Source organism: Chenopodium quinoa, unplaced genomic scaffold (genome assembly GCF_001683475.1).
Source record: "Chenopodium quinoa cultivar QQ74 unplaced genomic scaffold, ASM168347v1, whole genome shotgun sequence".
In the NCBI taxonomy this organism is placed as follows: Eukaryota; Viridiplantae; Streptophyta; class Magnoliopsida; order Caryophyllales; family Amaranthaceae; genus Chenopodium; species Chenopodium quinoa.
Genome location: NW_018743799.1, coordinates 95,878 through 116,768, shown reverse-complemented (window position 1 = coordinate 116,768; position 20,891 = coordinate 95,878). Strand labels below are relative to the sequence as shown.

The following is a 20,891-nucleotide window of genomic DNA, read 5'->3' as shown; positions in this document are numbered from 1 at the left end:
CAAACTCTGATTATTTTTTATCAATTCCGGACCATTTTCATATAAATAGGGTCCCTGGACCTCCGTTTTTCAATAATCAAAATTCTCTAATTATTTCTTCTCTCTCTAAGCTAAAGCTTATTCTCTCTCTCTAAGCTAAAGCTTATTCTCTCTCTCCCTCCTTTCTAGCCAGCCTTTTACAAACACAATTCCTCATACATTAGCACTAGACACACCTAGCCAAGTTCGAAGTTTCCTTTGCCCTAGACGTGAAAGGTTTGATATTTCTGAGGGTTTGGTCCCAAATCTCTATTTCAATTATTTAATTTAATTGTTTTGATTTATTATTTTCCTTGAATATACTAACGTGTGTATTTTGTTATTAAAAAGAGGTACGAGGCATCCAAGTAAGTACTTGAATTGTTTAATTGATATTGGTATAGAATTCATGCTTAGACTTTTATTTTGATTCCTAGTATCATGTTAGGATGTTTTTATTACTTTCAAGTATCATGTTTAGGGTAATGAGTAAGTTTTTTATATCAATTATGATTTCTATGATGCTTCCTATTTTCTTTCCTAATAGCATGTTAGTATTATGTTAAGGTTAAATATTTGATTTTTAATGTTTAGTGACATGCTAGGATTTGTTATTAATCTTGTTAGTATAATGCCTAGGATCTTGCTATTAATATAATGCTTTTACATGATTATTTTTATAATTGTTATGATTACGGTTATTATTATTAACATGATTATTATTATTGTAATGATTATTGTGTTTCTTGATTATATTTATTGTTATTGCTTGATCACACCTTTTACGCATGTTTAAAGGAAATTTGTACATGTAATCACGCTTAATAAGATAATTAATAATCTTGTTTAGGATAATATGATTTTAATTCAAGTGATCGCCAATAATAGTCTTATTTGTGCATCAATATTCAACCAATATAGATTAAACAGGTTTAGGGTTAACCTATTGATTGCATGTTAGTCAGAAAGCGCACATGAATACAAGTAGAATAAAGTAGAGGCATATTATTAGGGCAGGTTCTTTCTCTTTTATATTGGATTTGTACCTTCATCCCCGAACTTCCAGTCATGGTTCCAGACCTATAGGAGTTAACGATCTCCTGGATCGTTAAGGGGTGTAACCTTCATCATGTGAACGGTTTACAAGTTCCTAAAACATTATGGCGACTCTTTGTCTCTAGCTTCCTTACCTTTAGACGCCACCATGCTTAAGTGAATGATCACAGTGGGGTTCAAGTTTGGGATAATGCTTGAAATATTCCCTACAGTTTTTGGCAACTCCACTTGGGAGGATTTCTATTTTAATTCCTGAAATTTATTTTGACAATGATTTAGAATGAGTGTATGAGACTCAAAAAGTTCTAAGTATGTGCATAATTTTGATTAACATTATTGGCATAAGCATAAAAAAGGTTCTCATAGGAAAGACCATCCATAATGAGTGAAAAACATAAGATTTTTACACGTAGGAAATTTGAGAAATATCTTTCACAACTAGAATCGAAATAATACTGCGAAAATTGGAAAATTTTAAGAACACTGAAGGCTGCTGAGGCATGTAGGAACTGGCGTCTAGAAAATATAGTCTTTCGCCGATGAAACTTTATTTGTGGTATGATCACTAGTGCTTAGTTGAAGCATAACTGTGAAAGTTTTGAAAAGTTCAAAACGTCTAGTATAAAGTTTTGAATCAACTTGACAAGATAATAAATACACTATAATATGATTGTAATGATGAAAGTTTGAGTTAAGACATTTACTTGGAAACACATTCAAAATATTGCAATATGATCGTAATAATGAGAATTAATTCAAGACCTTGATGAACATCCAAGAGTTGTGAAATCGTTTTACGACAAACTCCGAAATAAAACCTTGTGAAGTGTTTATGAAGGAAGCTATCAATCTATATGACATATATATTTTGACAATGGATGAAAATTACCTATATTCCAACCATTGTTCAAGGGATATAATTTTAAGATAAGCTACAAAACTAAACAAACTATTTATGTCAAATCAAATGTAGCAAAGACTCCATATATGATATGGATGAGAAGATTTCTTATAAAGTGTTTCTACAAAGCAAGGAATAAAAGTTTTATTAAATCGTTTAATGCACGATCAATTCCTATACATAGCACGGGGTACTACTATAGAAATCATACTTAGCACAAAATTTTTGTTGCTCTAGTAGGTGCCATTATGGAAATTGTTCCAAAAGGTCAAGTGGAAGTAATATAAATCGCGAAAGAGTTCGAGAAAAGCAACAACAAACGTGGTTCAAACCATGATTAGTTCACCCTATGCTAAATATTCCTACTCAAAAGGCAAGTGGGAGTATAAGAATCACGAAAAGTTTGAGAGCCTTGAAAGAGTTCAAGAAAAGTGATTTCGAAAATCTTGAAGAAATTTGAGAAGTAATCAAATCAAAGCAACAATGTGAGCATGATTCACCTCATGTTACAAATGACAACGTGTGGTCTCATTAAGTGTAATGGGGACAATAACCACGTGTCGAAGGTAGTACATTCCAAGTGCACATCCTCTGTTGTTTTTTCTCAATGAAACTAAACAAAGTTGTTGTATAAGTTTCAATTGTTGCATAAAAACCCATAATGATGATTAGCATATGCAAAACTTAGCCAAATAAATATGATTTCATATTGACTAAGAGTTCTAAGATATTTATTTTGGAAAATGATGATTATGCAAGTAATAAAGATGATTTGACAAGTGATTATCCAAGTTGTTTAAAAACCAGGAAATCTGAAATAGATTCTTAGTCTGTAATCAAGTGTATTACACTTGATTAATTTTCCTAATTGGGTGAGACCCATTATAAGCAAAACAGTCAAGAAAGAAAAATGTTTTCTATGTAAGCAATGACTTGTTAAAGGGTTCAACTAATTCATAGTATGACTATGACTACGATGGAAACTTTACATTACTCATGTTGCAAAGATCTATTAAAGATATTTTAGTGATTTATACCTTATAATATTTGGTAGATGGATTTTAAAGCGCTTTCTTGAAATGGTTCATGAAAGAAGATTCGTATATGATACAATCAAAAGTTTTGAAAATCCAATAATCATAAGGATGCATAAAATATCCATTAATGGATTGAAGTAAGCATCATAGAGTTAATGTTCTTAATTTTATGAGTTAATCAAATCGTTTGATGTTCTCGTGAAATGAAGAAAAGGTCTTGTGTATATAAGATGTTTAGTGGGAGCTATACAGTCTTCTTAGTCTAGTATAAAGATCCATTATTCATTTCTTGAAGAGTCAAGTGGTAGGTAATACATTTTGTATGAAAACCTGGAAGAGGAAGATGAGTATAGTTGGGATTCAAAATCTATAGAGATAGGTTTTGAAGTATATTTGAGCTTGGTTAAGAAACTTATATTTATAAGATTCTTATAAGGTTCAACATTATATTGAAAGGATTTCAATCCCATGTAACATTATTGATTAAAGATTCAATGCTTTGAAAAAGGTTGATGAAATTAATGTTTTGAGTGATGCTCCTTATGTTGTTTGCGAAGGATGCATCATGCATATTATGGACTATACTCGTCTATTGGATTCACTTGTTCTAAAGCCAAGTGATGATAGATTTCAAATCAAAATCCAATGTAACATTGGAATACAATTAGAAATTCCTAAGTTCCTTGTGAAAGGACGAAGGAGAATTCTTAATGTATGAAGATGAATATTATTATAAAATTTAGAAGTTGCAAAATTCGTGTTTATGAGAATGTCTCGTGAACTCTACTTAATAAACCCCTTTCATGATCAAGGTATGAGAGTCATACTAAGGATTCTTGGATTGAAGCAAGTTATGTAATTTAAGTTGTATATATTTTAAGAAAACATATTACAAAAGTAATACATCAACTTGCGTAATTATGTTTATCAATTGAAACAAAGTTTCAATCTTATTTAATAATGGTTTTTGATATTAAATAAAATGTCCAAAATAATTATGGATTTATGGGCTCATCAGGTTAATGACCTGGTGAATGAAACCCCATAGGTGAACAAAATTTATATATATTTAAGTTCCTAGTTCGAAATCTTAAAAGTGGAAGTAAATGATTTCAATAAATGGACTAGCATGTAAGATTGATTGGATAGCACAGTTTCATGGGCTATAGGAGCATAGTGAAGCTCGGTCAATCACATGGATATGCATGAATGGTGCATGATCGAACTATAGACCTACTTTGAAGTTCAAGTATAGAACTTCCGGATATATTAGTGGATTCCTTTGACATGAGTGGAACAATGATTCCATTCAATGATTGATTTAACTGTGATACACTCACACGTCTGCCCATAACTGGAGATTATAAAGTGTGTTTCCCGGTTACTTCATAAGTTGAGTGGGAGCCTTGATCTCCACAAGATTGGATTGAGTCCACCTATTTGATTAGGAATGTGTCTTGGCCCCTTGAATAAGGAGAATTCAGAAAATGCATGGTTGTGCTCAAATGGATTACATAGTAATCATTTGTTTTTTTATTCTAACTCAGTTTTCAAGAAAAGATTTGTAGATTAATATGATCACGACATGAGATGCATTCCTATTATCAAATCGACACACATTGACTTAAGGAATTTGAATATTGCGCATTTGTCTCAGACAAATGGGAGATTGAAGGAATTATGCCTTTGATAAGTGCAATTACCAGATATATTAAGAATCTATTATGGAGATAATAAGTTCGTTCTTTTGGGTCATCATTGTTTGGTGCTAGATATGATAAATGATCTTTGGGAAAGTAAATATTCCAAAGCCCAATAGAATGGATCCTATAAGGTCACACAACAAGGGTATTGGGTTAAACAAGTAAGAGGCCCATTATTGAGCCTCATGAGATTATGATAGACCACATGGAGTATTGGGCTAGAGGTTTTTTACTAGGATTAGGAGTTTGGACTTGACATGGGCTCTTATTTAGAGATATGACCTATAAATAAGATCTATGCCTAGGGTTAACATAAGTCACAATTAAAAATCAGTCAATTATGAAACAAGGCCACCAGTTGACAAGGGTTAAATCGGTCGCTACAATCTAACTCTCAATCAAACAATACTTATACGAACACCCTATAACCAAGTACAATGGCAAATAAAGGTTCGGTCCACGAGGAACGAGAGTAATTGCAAATCAATCTTAAACCTAAGCTAGTTCGAAATCAATGGAAAAATGGTGTTCTAAAATACTACTAATAAGATGGAATAAATCAATAAACTAAGACACTAGGGAGAACGGGAATTCACCAAACCATCGGTAACTACGCAACAAGGAATCACAGAGACAAACGGGATATGCAAAGACTATATGTCTGATCAATATCATGTGATAGGAAGACAACGAGCAATACTAAGCTTGGATTTCTCATGCACTTAACATTACTCGATACATAATCAAACCACATTCAATAATGAAATACTCAATTCACAATCTCTTGTTCAAATCAAGGATATCATGCAATCAAATTCAAGATTCTAGGTTAGCTACTCCTATTATAATGAATTAACATGCAATCGCATATAATCAATTTAATCACAATCCGTTTATCAAAATCAATCCTCAATTACATAGATTACCTAGGCCGGGTTTCATCCCGAAACCCTAGCTAGGAGACTACTCACACATATTCATAATCAAAGCAATAATGAATTCCAAAAGCATAATAGATATAAACATGAATTCTGATTAAGGAATAATAAAGCTTGATTAATAAACAAGAATGAATAATACCAATTGTATTGATGCGAATCAATGGAAAAGTTCAGAACTTTGATATCCGTCGCCAATGAATAATACAAAGAACCTTCGCAAATCTTGCTTCAAATCAATCCAAGAAAACTAAAATCTCTAGGAAATTCTCTAAGAAAACTAATGAATCTCTAATACTAAAAACGTTCTCCAATAACTCTCTACAAAGGCTCTCCAAACTATCTCTAAAACTGTCTCCGGAATCCTCTTAAAGTTGGGCCTTATATACGTCTTCTAATTCGGAGAAGTCAAGCGCGCAGTTAACCCTGGATCAGCACGGCCGTGCTGTATTTGGCACGGCCGTGCTAGCTTGTCAGTAAGTAAACCGGGTTTCTTCTTCAAATTGGCACGACCGTGCTATATATGGCACGGCCGTGCAGCTTCCTGGCACGGCCGTGCTGAAGTTGGCACGGCCGTGCTAATGCCTGGCACGGCCGTGCTGAATCTGGCACTGGCACGGGCATGGAAATTGGCTTGGCACGGCCGTGCTAATGCCTGGCACGGCCGTGCTGAATCTGGCACGGCCGTGCAGCATAGGCAGGAAGGTTGCAGGCACTTTGGTCTTCTTAAAACAGTCACAACTTCTTATCCAGAGCTCTGTTTAAGGCGTGCAATATATCGTTGGAAAGATCTTCAAGTCTATTTTCCAATGCAATTAGAATCACTCCATTATCATTTGTATACCGAAAGTTGTGAGCAAAATAGTGAACAGGTGTCATATTTGTGAACTGTTCTGCCTTGCCTGCTACTTAACTTGCCTTTCAAGGCCTTGAGAACCGCAGCAAAGCCTTAGCTTGGTGGACTAGGATCGATAATAGCCTGATTACGCACCAATGGTTTGGGACTCGACATAACTTGGTCAACTATACTTGTTATGACACCAAAAACAGACCGAAACCCGTGAAGCACGTAATATGAAGGAAACGAGTGTAACAAGGCAATAAACGACCAAAACGGGCCTAAATACATCCAAAATCACCCATTTATATGCCTTAAAGCGCGCCCTAATGTGCGCTTGTCACCAGTATTCCAGACCCTAATCCATCCCTCTCTCCTAACATACACTACTCTCTCTCCTCCCCTTCACGTCTATACGGCCGACCACCTTGGTGGCGCGTGTGGTGCTTGTTCGTGGTGATTTGTGGTTAGCTTGTATCTTTCTTCTCTGTTAAAGGTTGATTAAAGCGTTTAATCAAGACTAACTAGCATTAGTGGAGGTTTAACTTGTGCATGCCCTGGGACCAAGTAGAGGAATCACACTTGGGGTTTTTAATCTCCCATTGTTCTTACTCGATCGCACGTGGAATCATGCTTCAAAGGTACAATTGTATGTTCTTTATGTGTTATGAAGTAGATCTTGGGATTAGGTGCTTCATGAATATGATTTGCGTTTTCCCCAATTAGTACCTATAAACTCCTACACCCCTCTCCCGCTAGCGCCAGTTCCTGCCCTTACGCCCAGCCTGCTCTCCTGTTGGCGACCCCACCCTTCCCTTTCCCCCACTCATGACACCTTCACCCTCCCTCATTTCTATCCTGAGGGTGTCGTAGTTGGGGAAAAGGGTGTAGGTAAGGTCGTCGGCGAGGGGGCGTGTTGAGCGTGGGGAGGGGGGTTAGGCACCGACAAGTGAGGGGAGAATAAGAGGGAGAATTGGTACGGTGGTGGCCAGAAGGGGGAGAGAGTATCTGCATTAATCCATCTAGACAACCTTATCCACCAAATTCTAGTTTTAAAACCATGCTCAATCAAAGAACTAACTAAAGAAATCCCCGTTCCAAAAAAAAAAAAAAAAAATACTAAAGAAAATTCACTGATACATACTGCATTTTTAAGACAATATCCAATTATCATCATGATACCAGGACATGAATTAATCACTACAATCAGGAATTCGATGAAACTGGGACATAAATTTCTTCACATTAATCAGGGTGATTAGTATACTTTATATTAAGATATAAACTTGACCATTTAATCACTACCTTCCTGCATGATTAATATTAACTAATTTATTTACCCCAAACATTTAATTCTTTTATTATAAAATTCCTAAACCTATAAAAGCACCAAGACACAAATTAGAAAAACTCCTTATAAATAGTGTCCTCCTCACATTACTCCAAAAATTGCCTTTAGAATTCCTTATGAATAGTGTGTTCCCTGATTTACCCTCAACATTTTTTCATGTGCATCCCATGTGTGTGCTCAGCTGGGAACATATCTTTGCACATGTAAGTTAGCTGGGAGCACCTTAATCATCATCATCATCATCATTATACCTTAATCATAACCATCACCTTCATTTTCAACCATCACCATCATCATCTCCATCCACTTTAATCACCACCATCACCATCTTGTCTTCATCTTCATCACCTTATCATAATCAATAACACCCTTTATTTTCTCCAATACTCCAATCATGAAACTTACTCCAAATATCATTATAAAAATCAAGACTTTCTCCGAAAATCATACCTAAACCAAGAACAACCACCACCATAACAATGAAATCAACCCAATCACCACCGAAACTAAGAAAAACCACCATCGAACCCTGAACAACCACCACCAAAATCATTCAAATCCACAAACGAATCCAGCAAATCCACCGCGATGAACCACCGAAACAACCCCCATGAACCACCAAAAATTAGTGATGAACCACCAAATCCTACGAACCACCCCCATAACCATCTAAGAACCCACCTCAAAACCAACCACAAATCATCCAATTAAGAATTCAACCCACAATTACACAAACAACCCAAGAACCCACCTCAGAACCACCAGCAACACAAGAACATACCCATATAAGGAGAAGAGAGAAAGATAATTGGAAAGATGATGAAGGAGGAGAGAGAAATATATATGGTGGTGATGGAGTAGGAGAGAGAAAGATCTATGGTGAAGAATTTGGAGATGATGAAGAAGGAAAATGATGTGGGTGGGTAAGGTGTTGGAGGAGGAGAGAGAAATTTGATGATTAATTAAATTTTAGATCTTAAATTAGATAGGATTATTTTTTAATTAATTATGATTTCACTTGGTAATTGAGATTATGAAATATTGAGTAAGGGTATTTTTGTAATTTTATTTAAAAAAGTTACTATAAATGGAAAATTTTAGAAATATTGCAATTAAAGCTTAGCACACATTTATAGTAATTGTTGCAATTAACCATTAACGGATGAAGTAATAAATATCAAAGCTTCCTAACAAATCATAAAAATCAAAACTTTCTGCAATTACCTTGATAAAAATTGAAACATTGAGACAACCAATTGAAGTTAACATCCAAATTCAATGTTATGATTTTGGTTGTAAAGCTTCAAACTTTTATTTAATTAAGTGGGTATGTAATATTTTGGGAGATTAATAAAGAAAGAAGTATAATTTGTGGGTGGAGAATAAGAACGTGGTAGAATTTATTAAGGAACGGTATCTAGGCAACATTGGATTTGCATCGTTCAAGAACGTGCAATACACGAAATATATTGACAATAGTCGGTCAGTCACAAGCTAAGTAGCTCGAGATGAATACGATGACATGCATAGAGAGTTTTATTTATATCATTATTTATTTATAATTGATGTATACATATGAAGATTAATACCAACAAATAATTTAACTACATTTTTTTAAAAGGAAATTTTGAAAAGAGTTGCTAACATGCGAGAGAAACACGAGACTATATAAAAGATCACTTAAGAAATCACGACAACTATCTTAAGAGAGAAAAAGAGAAAAACAACCTTAAGAAAAAAAACATTTTTGAAAATAAGGTCAATTGGCTTTGGAGAGATGAAAGACCAATTAAGAAAGATCATATACAAAAATCGAGGCAATTAGCTTATAAGGGAGAAAGAGAAAGAGAAAGGGTCCACTTAAGAAAGATGTCTTAAGAAAAATGAGGCAATTAGCTTAGGAACTATCTTAAGAGAGAAATAAAAGAAAATAGCCACTTAAGAAAAAGTATTTTTGAAAATAAGGTCAATTGGCTTTAGAGATATGAGAGACCAATTAAGAAAGATTATATTCAAAAATCGAGGAAATTAGCTTATAAGGGAGAAAGAGAGAAAGGGTCCACTTAAGAAAGATCACTTAAGAAAAATGAGGCAATTAGCTTAGAAAAATAAAATTAGTTTAGTAAAAGGGTTACTTAAATGAGAGAGAGAGAGAGAGAGAGAGAGAGAGAGAGAGAGAGAGACCTCTAGCGAGAGAGACCACTCGGAAAAAACCACTTAAGAAATTAAAATCAGTGCAATTAGCTTAGGAAGTTACCTACTAGAGAGAGAGCATTTACGAAAAATCATTTGAGAGAGACCACTTTCGAAAGATCGCTTAATAAAAAGAGGGAAGCCACTTGAAAGATTACTTATGAAAATAAGAAAAATTAGGTTAGGAAAAAGAGCTATTAAAATGCTAGAAGGAAAGAGAGATCACTTAACGAATAACAATTAAGCAGAAAATTCCCTCAAGAAGAAAGAGAAATCAAGGCAATTAGTTTAAGGGAGAAACTTAAGGAAATTAGTATAGGGGAGGAAAAGAAAGAAACCATTAGTGAGAAAGACCACTTAAAAAAATCACTCTATAAAAAGAAAAAGCACTCAAGAAAAAAAGAACACTAAAGAAAGAAAGATAACTTTAGAAACTACAATATAAACAATTATTTTAGGAAAAAACTTAGGGCAATTAGCTTAGAAGAAGAAGAGAAAGAAACCATGAGTGAGAGAGATAACTTAAGAAAGGTCCATTACCTAAGAAAGTTAGGGTAATTAGCTTATGAAAACACAATTAGATTAGAAAAAAGACTTACTAAAATGCGAGAGAAAAAAGAGACTACATAAAAGATCACTTAAGAAAACCAAGGCAACAGTCTTGAGAGAGAAAAAGAGAAAACAACCACTTAGGAAAAATCAATTTCGAAAAGAAGGTCAATTCGCTTTGGAGAGGTGCGAGACCAATTATTAAATATCATACGCAAAAATCGAGGCAATTAGCTTAGAACACAGAAAGAGAAAGAATCCTCTTAAGAAAGATAACTTAAGAAAAATGAGCCAATCAAACTTAGGACACAAAATTAGCTTAGAAAAAGGATTACTTAAATGAGATAGAAAGAGAGAGAGAGAGAGAGCACACTAGCAAGAAAGACCAATAAGGATAAACAACTTACAAAATCACAATCTCTACAATTGCAAAATTAGCGACCTACTAGAGAGAGAGAAAGATCAATTACCAAAAATCCTCACTTGAGAGAGAGAGGGAGAGAGAGATCATTTACGAAAAATCATTTGAGAGAGACCACTTTAGAAAGATCACTTCACAAAAAGAGGTAAGCATCTTGAAAGATTACTTATGAAAATAAGAAAAATGAGCTTAGGGAAAAAAAAATAATAAAATTCTAGAATGAAAGAGAGACCAAGAAATATCACTTAAGAAGAAAAATCAATCATGAAGCTAAGAAAGATCACTAAAGAAAAGACAAATAACTTAAAAATCAGGGCAATTAGGTTAAGTGAGAAACTTAGGGCAATTATCTTAAAAGAGGAAAAGAAAGAAACCATTAGTGAGAGAGACCACTTAAGAAAGAAAAATCATTGAAGAAGAAGTTGATTTTTACCTACTCAAGAAAGAAAAATCACTTAAGAAAGTTAGGGCGATTAGCTTATGAAAACACAATTGGCTTTATTTTTGAGAAGGCGCGCGTAGCGCGCGCGAGCCTCCCTAGTGTAACACAAATGTAGCAATAGCAAGGCAATTTAACAAAACAATTCATCCATAAATACCCATTATTCCATTAAAACTTCATCATAATTTCAAAACTAAATGAAAAAAAAGCTACCAACAGAAATATTAGCAAAGTAAATACTAAGGAAGCTAATTAACTCATGGAATTGAAATTTAATACACAAGCATATCATTTTTAGACCAACATCCAATTCTAAAATCATATAATTTCAAAATCTCCCAAAAATGCAATTATAAATCGAAAATAAACAATAAAACCATAAAATAAAAACTAAATTGTATAAAAGGTAAAATAAAGCGAGATAAACACACACTAGTAGTTTAAGTGATATGACAGAATTTGCAATTGAGAGAATCTCCCAAAAATGCAATTATATAGATTGTTGCTTCCCAAATATATACTACGAGCAAGAAAATTGATTAAAACAAGAAAGAAAAAATATGAGATCTCTTATAAATTGATGATAAATAATACTAATTAGGAAGAGTGGAAAATTTGGGAAGTTTTTTTTAGGGTTCATAATTTGGGAGAGAATTGGGAATCATACTTTTCAAGGTTTCAGACTATCAATGACATGAGTAGTTAGGAGAATGAGAAACAAAGGAATTTGGATTAAAAAAGGTTAATTTGTAAAGAATAATCCCCACTTTGCCTCATTCGCCTAAAATAATCCCAACTTTCAATTATTTTTTAATAATTCGAACTTTAATATGAATTTTCTTTCAATGGTCCCAACCGGCCATGTAACTTGTTATAAAAAATTATTGACACGTGTTGGCACCTAATTGGTTAAAATTAGTTAATTTTTATTTTAAAGAAAAATTAAAAAAAATTGTTAATATATATTAAAAATCAACCTCCCACCAGCCAAAACACCTTTCCCACCGCCCACCACACCAACGCAATCATGTGCCCCCAACTCCTCAATTCCGGTCGAGTCTAGACCTATCTTCCACCACGTAGGCGCCGCGCCAACCCCCTACCCCATGAATTCCTCGTCCCGATCCTGGCCCGTTTTGCTTCCCCTTCACGATTCCTCTCCTATCCCCTTCCCCATCACAATTCCATTCCCCACTGTCCCAATTATGCTAGATGGGATAAGAATGATTTTATTAGCATTTATATTTAGGACTCGTCCCACACTACAGAACCTAAAATTTGCAGCTCCCACAAAAGACAACTGGCATGATTTTCCAGCCTTTCTGGGATTAAAATTAAAGAGTAGAATAATTCAAAATTTTAGTTACTTTCTTACATTATTTCACCGCCCTATAAAAACGAGTTTGGGTGGTAAATGCCTTGACTTTCATGTTATGGTGGTTGTAATGGGGTTTCGAGTAGGTTAGTTGAGGGGTGAGAGCTTTTGGGTCAGGTTGTTGTGGTTGGGGTGGTGTTTGGGTTACGGTGGTTGGGGGTAGGGGTAGGAGTGGAGCTGGTGGCTCAAGGGAGGTAGGGTGGTGGAGGTGGCTGGGTTGGTGTTGGTGGTGGCTAAGGTAATAATTATTTTGAAAGTATTATTTTTAAAATAGTAAGTTTTAAACTAGTTAATTAAGTGTTACTTAATAACAATAATCATTTTTTTCAAAATTAAATATTCTTATAGACCAATCACGCGGTGACATGTGCAAATTAATTTATTAATTTCTTTAAAAAAATACCTACTCAACATGTCACTTGGGACCATTGAAAGCCTTCATATTAAATTTTGGATTATTAAAAAATAATCGGAAGTTGGAAGTATTATGGGCGAATGCGGTAAAGTTGGGATTATTCTTGTCAATTTTTCCTTAATAAAAGCCTCATAAGAGTTAGCCAACTTCAACCCTTTTTAACTTAGACTCAACCCTTTAAAGACCCATTTTTTAATAACCCTTTTAAAATCTGCCCCATATGGGCAAAATCCTTTAATACAGGGGTTGAATCAAGGCTTTAAATGGGCCCCTAATGTAACACCCTAGAAATTCCGTTGTTTAAAAATACCTGTGTTTGCTTTGTTTAAAACTCAAAATATGAAAATCTAAGGCATTACTGCCATCCTAATAACGGATAAGGCAATTATTAAAGACACACAGCGGAGACTATCTATCTTTGAAAACATTCATAGCGACTCAACTTAAAAGTCAACCAACAAAAGTAAAGTCAATCAAAATAAAACAAAGTCAACCTACAACATGGAACCATTGTAGGCCCTTAATAAAACCGAACCATATTCAAAACCTTTGTGTTAGTCTCACAAAATAATGAAAGCAATAACACATCATAAAATTATGGAAACTAGCATGATTCACTCTTCACTAATGTCCATCACGAATATGCTTCATAACTTCTCAACTAAGTAACTAAATAATTTATTTAGTTTTGATAACGCATCAAACGGGTTTTCCCCTAACCTGCCCTAATGAAGGGGTACTAACACGAGAGCTAAGCATGCCAGTATAAAAGTACCACTCGTAAGTAGCGGAATTACTGCGTATAATAATAAAAGGAAAATACAGCAACCTGTACTCCTAGTAGAATTTATGGTTAACGAAAATTCCACTACGATCTCCTTTATTTGGACTACCACTATACTCAAATATCATTGGCTGATTTTACCTTCTTGTTTTTTTAACTTGGTCAAACCTTATTTTAGGTATTTTCCTTTTTTAATCTTTTTTTTTATTTTCCACATTCAATTAATGGTTTTAATCTTTTTATTTTAATTATATTTTCAAAATTTATATTAAATTCAGTTTTTAATTAAATAAAAAAATTAAAAAACAACAATTTAATTAAAAAACCCAAACCAAAAAATTGTTCATCGTGTTCTTCATAGTTCATCAATGTTATTTAACTTTTTTCATCCATGGATGAGATTAAACACGAAAACATGATCTATGTTCATTAAATTCAGTCGCTCATCGAAAGAGTTTTACAATATGGCTCGATTAAAAAAGAAATTGCGAAATTTTAATTTACAAAAAAATTTGTGATCATTGCGATTTTGGGCACTGGTTGAAATACGTAAATAATAGGTTTGGATTGTACAATATTAGTCAACGTTTGCAAAAATGATGATTATATGTAATCGAAATCATAATATTTAAGTTTTATAGTAATCGGGGTTTGACTAGAACATCTAAAAATGAAACTGCATCATTATGTCTTCGAAACCTTGTTTGATCCAAAAAACACAGAAAATGAATTTGAAATCTTGTTTGTGTAAAATGTTTTACCCAAAAACGGATGGGACATTACCTATTATGAAAATTATAATTAATAACAACATATGACATTTGGTTCATTTGGACATTACCAGGCCAATTAATGATTTATATTCAATAATATTTTGTTATGTTCTTAATTGGTATAGAGTAGTAGATATGATCGTGGTCTTCACTGGACAACCACAGTATAATGTTAACTAGGTTTGGTATTAATGGTAACTAATATATATTTACACATGTGGTTTGCTTTATGGATGCATATACTTCAACAGTAGATAAAATAGTTTTAGAGAAACTAACATGGTTTTTTTTTTTTTTTTAATTGTACCCCCTTATTTATCCCATAAAAGATTGAAATTTAAACCTTATTTATGAAAGATGGAATTCACCAAAAATCAAATAGGGATTTACCTGCAAAAACAAATAAATTAAGTATTGGTTATGATCATAAAATGTTGTGGTCATTACCAGTTGTTAGATTATAATTTGTTATTATCTTGCTATATTTGTAATGAAGTTCATGTTCTAATTCAAAATTGAAATAAGTCCAGTATTATGTTCCCTACTTAGAGCATTACCAATTTTTAGATTATAATTTACCCAAATGGTTAGTTGCTTGATTGTTATTGAAATGAACCGTAGTTTTTATTTATACATACATGGTGTGCCCCAAGTTGGCTTTTACTTATAAAAACAGTTTAAATAGAAATAGGTATTGAATTTTAATAAAAATAATAAATCATAATGTTAGTACATGTAATTAAAGAGCTACGCGGTATCTTTTTCAATTAAATCATTAATTGAAAATTTCAAATTAAATGAAATTCAAAATTGAAATATGAGCGCCCATAATTTTCGGTTGTCAGTTACAAAACTTGAATTTATACCCTTGACCAAATTATATAAACATAACCACAAAAAGGAAAAAAATCAAAAAAAAATATTAAAAAAATGGGGGATTCACTACATTCTGGAGGGTCATCTTCAAGTTTTGGCGGATTCATGATGAAATGTGGATGTGGTGTTCCCTCTAAGATTCGAATAGTTACCAAGCGTAACCACAATAGGAGAAGGAAATTTCGTGGTTGTGGAAAATTTCCAGTAAAGTTTCTAAATCCTTTCGTCAGTTAATATAATAAATATGAGTACATGTAATATACTTTTCATTAGGAATCTAATTACAAATTAGGGTTTTTAATATGTACAAATTGCAGGAGGCTGATTGTGGATTTTTCAAATGGTTGTACGATGATGTTGGTGGATGCGTAGAGTATGAGATGGTGTCAAAGAGGTTGGATGCAATTGAGAAAGAAGTTAAATCACTTACTATGAAGCTTGATGAGTGGCATTTATGCCACTCTTTTATCCTTTTTTCTCTAAGGATTCTCCCCTCATTTGCACCTGTTTGGCCCTTTTATAAGCATTTTTACCTTAGTTTTGTTTTCTCCTTTCCCTTCTCTTCTATCTTCCTTTTTCCTAGATTTTTACCTACTCTTTACTTTGATTTCCATGCTCGTGTTTTGTAGGAATCGAGGACTTCAAAGAGGAGAAGTCTTAAGTCGAATTGGAGCTGAAGAAAGCAAGTTCTAGAGGAGGTGTGGCCGAACTCAAAAAAGGTTCGGTTGAACCTTAGGTGTGACCGAACATGCACAAGGTTCGACTGTGCTTTGGAAGCAGGAACTTTTCAGATTTCAGCATTTTGCAGAAGCGGTCGAAGCCCAGAAGTTCGACCAAACCAGGAGCAGGGAGGTTCGACCGAACCTACCCATGGTTCGGCCATACCCTGATGTTCGACCGAACCTACCCTATGTTCGGTTTAACCTTTTGTCGACTTCAGCCAGCTGTGTATGCGACTATATAAGTCTCGTTTTAGAACGTTTTAATGTAATGAGTTTTACTTAGTTCTAATTTCAGAATTTTAGTTTAATCTAGAGAGAGAAAGTGGATTATTACTCAAGTTTCCTTTATTGTATTCAACTTTGGTCAAGTTTAATCTTCAATCAAGCAACACTTTAAGTTTTCATCTTTCATTAATCCTTTCTTTAGTAATCTCTAATCCTTTCTTTTAGCTTTATTTATTTGCTATTTGTTTCTTATTTTTGTTAATCTTATTACTTCATCTAGTTGTTATTGATTTCATTGTTTTTAATCATGTTTTGTTTTGAGTTTCTTGAGTTTGTTTTTAGTTTTGATATTATGTTTAATCTCCCTTCTCTAGGCTAATATTTTAGCTAGGGGAAGGGGGTGGAAAATATGTGTTGATATTGGATGAATGATGATGGTTGGATTGATCTCATGCCATAAATTGATGAAATACATGATTTTTGATAGCTTGAGATTATTGTTCCACTTTATTTGATGTTTTCTAGTTTAAATGCATGAAAGTGATTTGAACTAGATTAAGATCATCTTTATTTTAATGATTGCATGAGAATGAGTTATTAAAGTGGAGTTTTATAGATTGTGCTTCTTTATTCTCTTGATTTGATTGTAACTAATAGGATGCATGAAAATTATCCTTATTAGTATAGACCTCTTTCATTGATTTGCCTAGACTATTGCATGAGAATGAATTGTTTAGGTAGAATCTTGTGTTCTTTGGCATGTTTTCATGATAATCATTATTATTCCCCTCTTTCTAATCATATTTGACACCCCCGTATCCCTAGCGTAATTCTCCCTTCAATTTAATCATCGTTTTCTTTGCTTATTTTTAGTTTTAGTGCTCTTTACTCAAAAAACCAACAAAAACAATCCCCTTTTTACTCTTGCATTAGTGAATATTGATGCTGAATTAGTGTGCTTCCCTAGTGGTTCGACCCTTTACTTGCCACTAACTAGTTTGGTGTAGTTTAGGTAATATAAATGATTAATTTGATTAGGGTAGTAGTTTAACGACCTATTTAACCCTCGATCAAATTTCGGCGCCTTTGCCGGGGAAGCGGCTTGTTTAGCGTCTACTTTTGCTTTTGTTAGAGTCATTTTACTTGCTTTTCTTTTTGTTTTGTTTGTTTTATCATCCTTGTCATTGGTAATTGTTTTCTTAGCTTTGGTGAATTCTTAGGAGGTCTCAAGGACCACCCTCACATCAAAGTGACCACGAGATCAACCGAACCTTGAGACAAGTCCATAGGCTTAACCAAGACGAGGGAAGAGCTTTTGGTAATATAATTGATAGTGGGAGTGATTCTTACTCTTCAAGTTCACAAAGCGGATCAATGGCGAGATAAGAAGATGATGTTTTGTTTCGTGAGTTCGTAAATCTCGAGGATTATGAGCTTACGGGAGGGATTTTGCTACTCGTCACGGAAACCAACTTCTCAATCCATCCTCAATTTTCCGGAAGTGCAAGTGAGGACCCTATTGAACATTTGGACCGATTCCTTGAGTTGTGCGCGATGATGCAAACCAATGAAGTGAGCCAAGACTACATTCGTATGCACCTCTTCCGGCAATATCTCACTGGACGAGAAAAGAAATGGCTAAAGCAAGTAAAGCCTTACTCTCCCACAACATGGAGAGAGGTGGTAAAGGCGTTCTTGAAGCGATTTATCTCCGAGGAGAAGACCGCCGAAATGAGAAGTAAAATCGCATCATTTGAGCAAGAAGCCGATGAAAGTCTTGGTGAAGCTTGGGAGAGATTCAAAGAGTTAGTGCAAGCATGTCCACACCATGAGTACAATCAAGGGTTGCTCATGCGGTTTTTCTACAAAGGATTGGAGCCCATGTCAAGAGCCAACTTGGATGCGGGGGCGGGTGGTCAATTAATCAAAATCCCTCAAAATCAAGTTGAAGCCACAATAGAAAAGGTAGCAAAGAATTACTCTTGGGGGGTCAAAGAAGAAATGCTCCAAAGAAAGATGGTATTTACAAATTGGAGAAAGTTGATCAATTGCAACATCAAATTGATCAACTAACAAAAGGGATTTCTAAGTTGAACACGAGTGTGAGTGCAATTGCAAGCGGTTGAGCAAGCTCCTCTCAAGTTAACTCTTTCTCTTGTCAAAATTGTGGAGGAACGAACCATGATACAGCTTATTGTGGAGGTTTGAGCCCTAAGCATGTAGCGGCATACAACACAAGGCAAGAGGGATTTAGAGGAAGCGGCGGTGGAGTAGCTTGGAGACAACCACCACCCGGGTTCGCATCTCAACTTCAACAATGGAACCAACAAGCTCAACCTTCCTACAAATCCAACCCTCAGTATCAAAATCCACCTCCATCTCAACACCAAACCCCAAGAGGAAGCTATCCAAGGAACAACCAATACAACAATCAAACCCAAGCACCTCAAAGAAATCAAGAACAAGCACCTCAAGCGGAGCTAACACAAACTCAACTCCTTCAAGCCATGCATGCACAAATGCAAACTTTTGGGCAACAAATGCAAGAGATAAGAGCTCACAACAAGATGGTTGATTCACACCTAGCTCAATTGGCCGAGAGAACTCCTTTCAATTCACCATCTACTCTCCCTAGACAACCACAACCTAACCCTTCTCGCAACTCAAAACCCAATACATGCAAGGCAATCACATTGAGGTCGGGAACTTCCTATGAAGGACCACATGAGGGGGATGGTGAGGAAAAGAAGGGAGGAGAAGAGAATGTGAATGAAAATAAGGGAGGTGAGAAAGAAAAGGTTGATGAGATAGAAGGAGGTTCGATAAAGAAGAATCTTGACAATGAGAAAACAACTTCAATTCCTAGTGATGCTAGGAATCTTGATGGACTGGTTCCTTTTCCGGTCGTCTTGCGGTGAGGAAGTTGAATGACAATTTTTCAAAATTCCTTAGTGTGATGAAGAATTTGCACATCAATCACCCTTTCCTTGAAGTTGTGACACAAATTCCATCTTACTCCAAGTTCCTCAAAGATATTCTCACCAACAAGAGGAAGATCAATGATGAGATATCACCCTTCCACATCAAGTGAGTGCTCTTGTCCAACAAAAGATGCCCAAAAAGGAAAAAGACCCTGGAAACTTCACTTTGCCGGTGAAAATTGGGAACATGGAAGCTAGGGGCGCCTTAGCCGATATTGGAGCAAGTGATAGTTTAATCCCTCTATCTATTGCTCAAAAACACAATATAGAGATGATCCTTACAATGAAGACAATTCAATTGGCCGATCGGATGATGAAATTACCTTGTGGAGAGCTTGAGGATGTTCCAATTCAAGTGGGACACATCTATGTGCCTTGTGACTTTGTAGTGATGGATATGGAGGAAGATGTTAACACTCCTTTGATTTTGGGACGTGAAGCTCTTAAAACTTTGTGGGCGGTCATCAATTGCAAGAACAACACCATCACATGTGAGGCGGTCGATGAGAAGATTGTCTTTGAGTTTTCTAAGTTGCTCAAGACCCCCATGAAAAATGTTATAGAGTTGATGTTATGAATGAGGAGCTAGATTGCTTGGGGAGGCCTCAAGATCCAATGATAGAAGATCTAATATGCAAAGAAGAGTTCCATTCTCAAGAGGCAAAAGAATTTTTCATAGCAATGGAGGAATCCTCAAAGGAGGAGGTTGAACAATGTAGGGAATATTTCAAGCGTTAATCCCCTAGCTTGAACCCCACTGTGATCATACACTAAAGTACGATGGCGTCTAAAGGGAAAGAAGATAGAGCAAAAGAGTCGCTAACAAGTTTTTTTTAGGAACTTGTAAACCGTTCACGAGGTGAAGGTTACACCCCTTAACGATCCAAAAGATCGTCAACTCCATAAGATCTTGAACCAAATAGGGTTCGGGGATGAAGGTACAAATCTAACCTACAGGAGATTGAACCTGCCCTAATAATAGGCCTCTACTTTATTCTGATCGTATTCATTTGCGCTTTCTGACTAACATGCAATCAATAGGATTATCCTAAACTTGTTTATCTATGTTGGTTGAATATAATGCACAAATAAATATATTATTGGCGATCACTTGAATTATAATCAAATTTCTTTAAACATGCATAAAAGACGTAATCAAGCAATAAATGATCATCAAGCAACATCATAAATAATCATAACAGTTATTATAACAATTATAATCATAATAGACATAATTATCATCATAATAATAATAATCATAAAAATAAACATGTTCATGTTAAAGCATAATAA

General features: G+C 34.7%; 1 protein-coding gene across 1 annotated transcript; it reads left to right on the top strand.

The window, feature by feature from the left end:
* The first annotated feature begins 19,728 nt into the window (after window positions 1-19,728).
* LOC110685286 lies at window positions 19,729-20,175 on the top strand. Its single transcript, XM_021861776.1, has one exon. It carries the CDS (start codon window positions 19,729-19,731, stop codon window positions 20,173-20,175), a length of 447 nt encoding a protein of 148 aa, XP_021717468.1.
* Window positions 20,176-20,891: the final 716 nt, after the last annotated feature.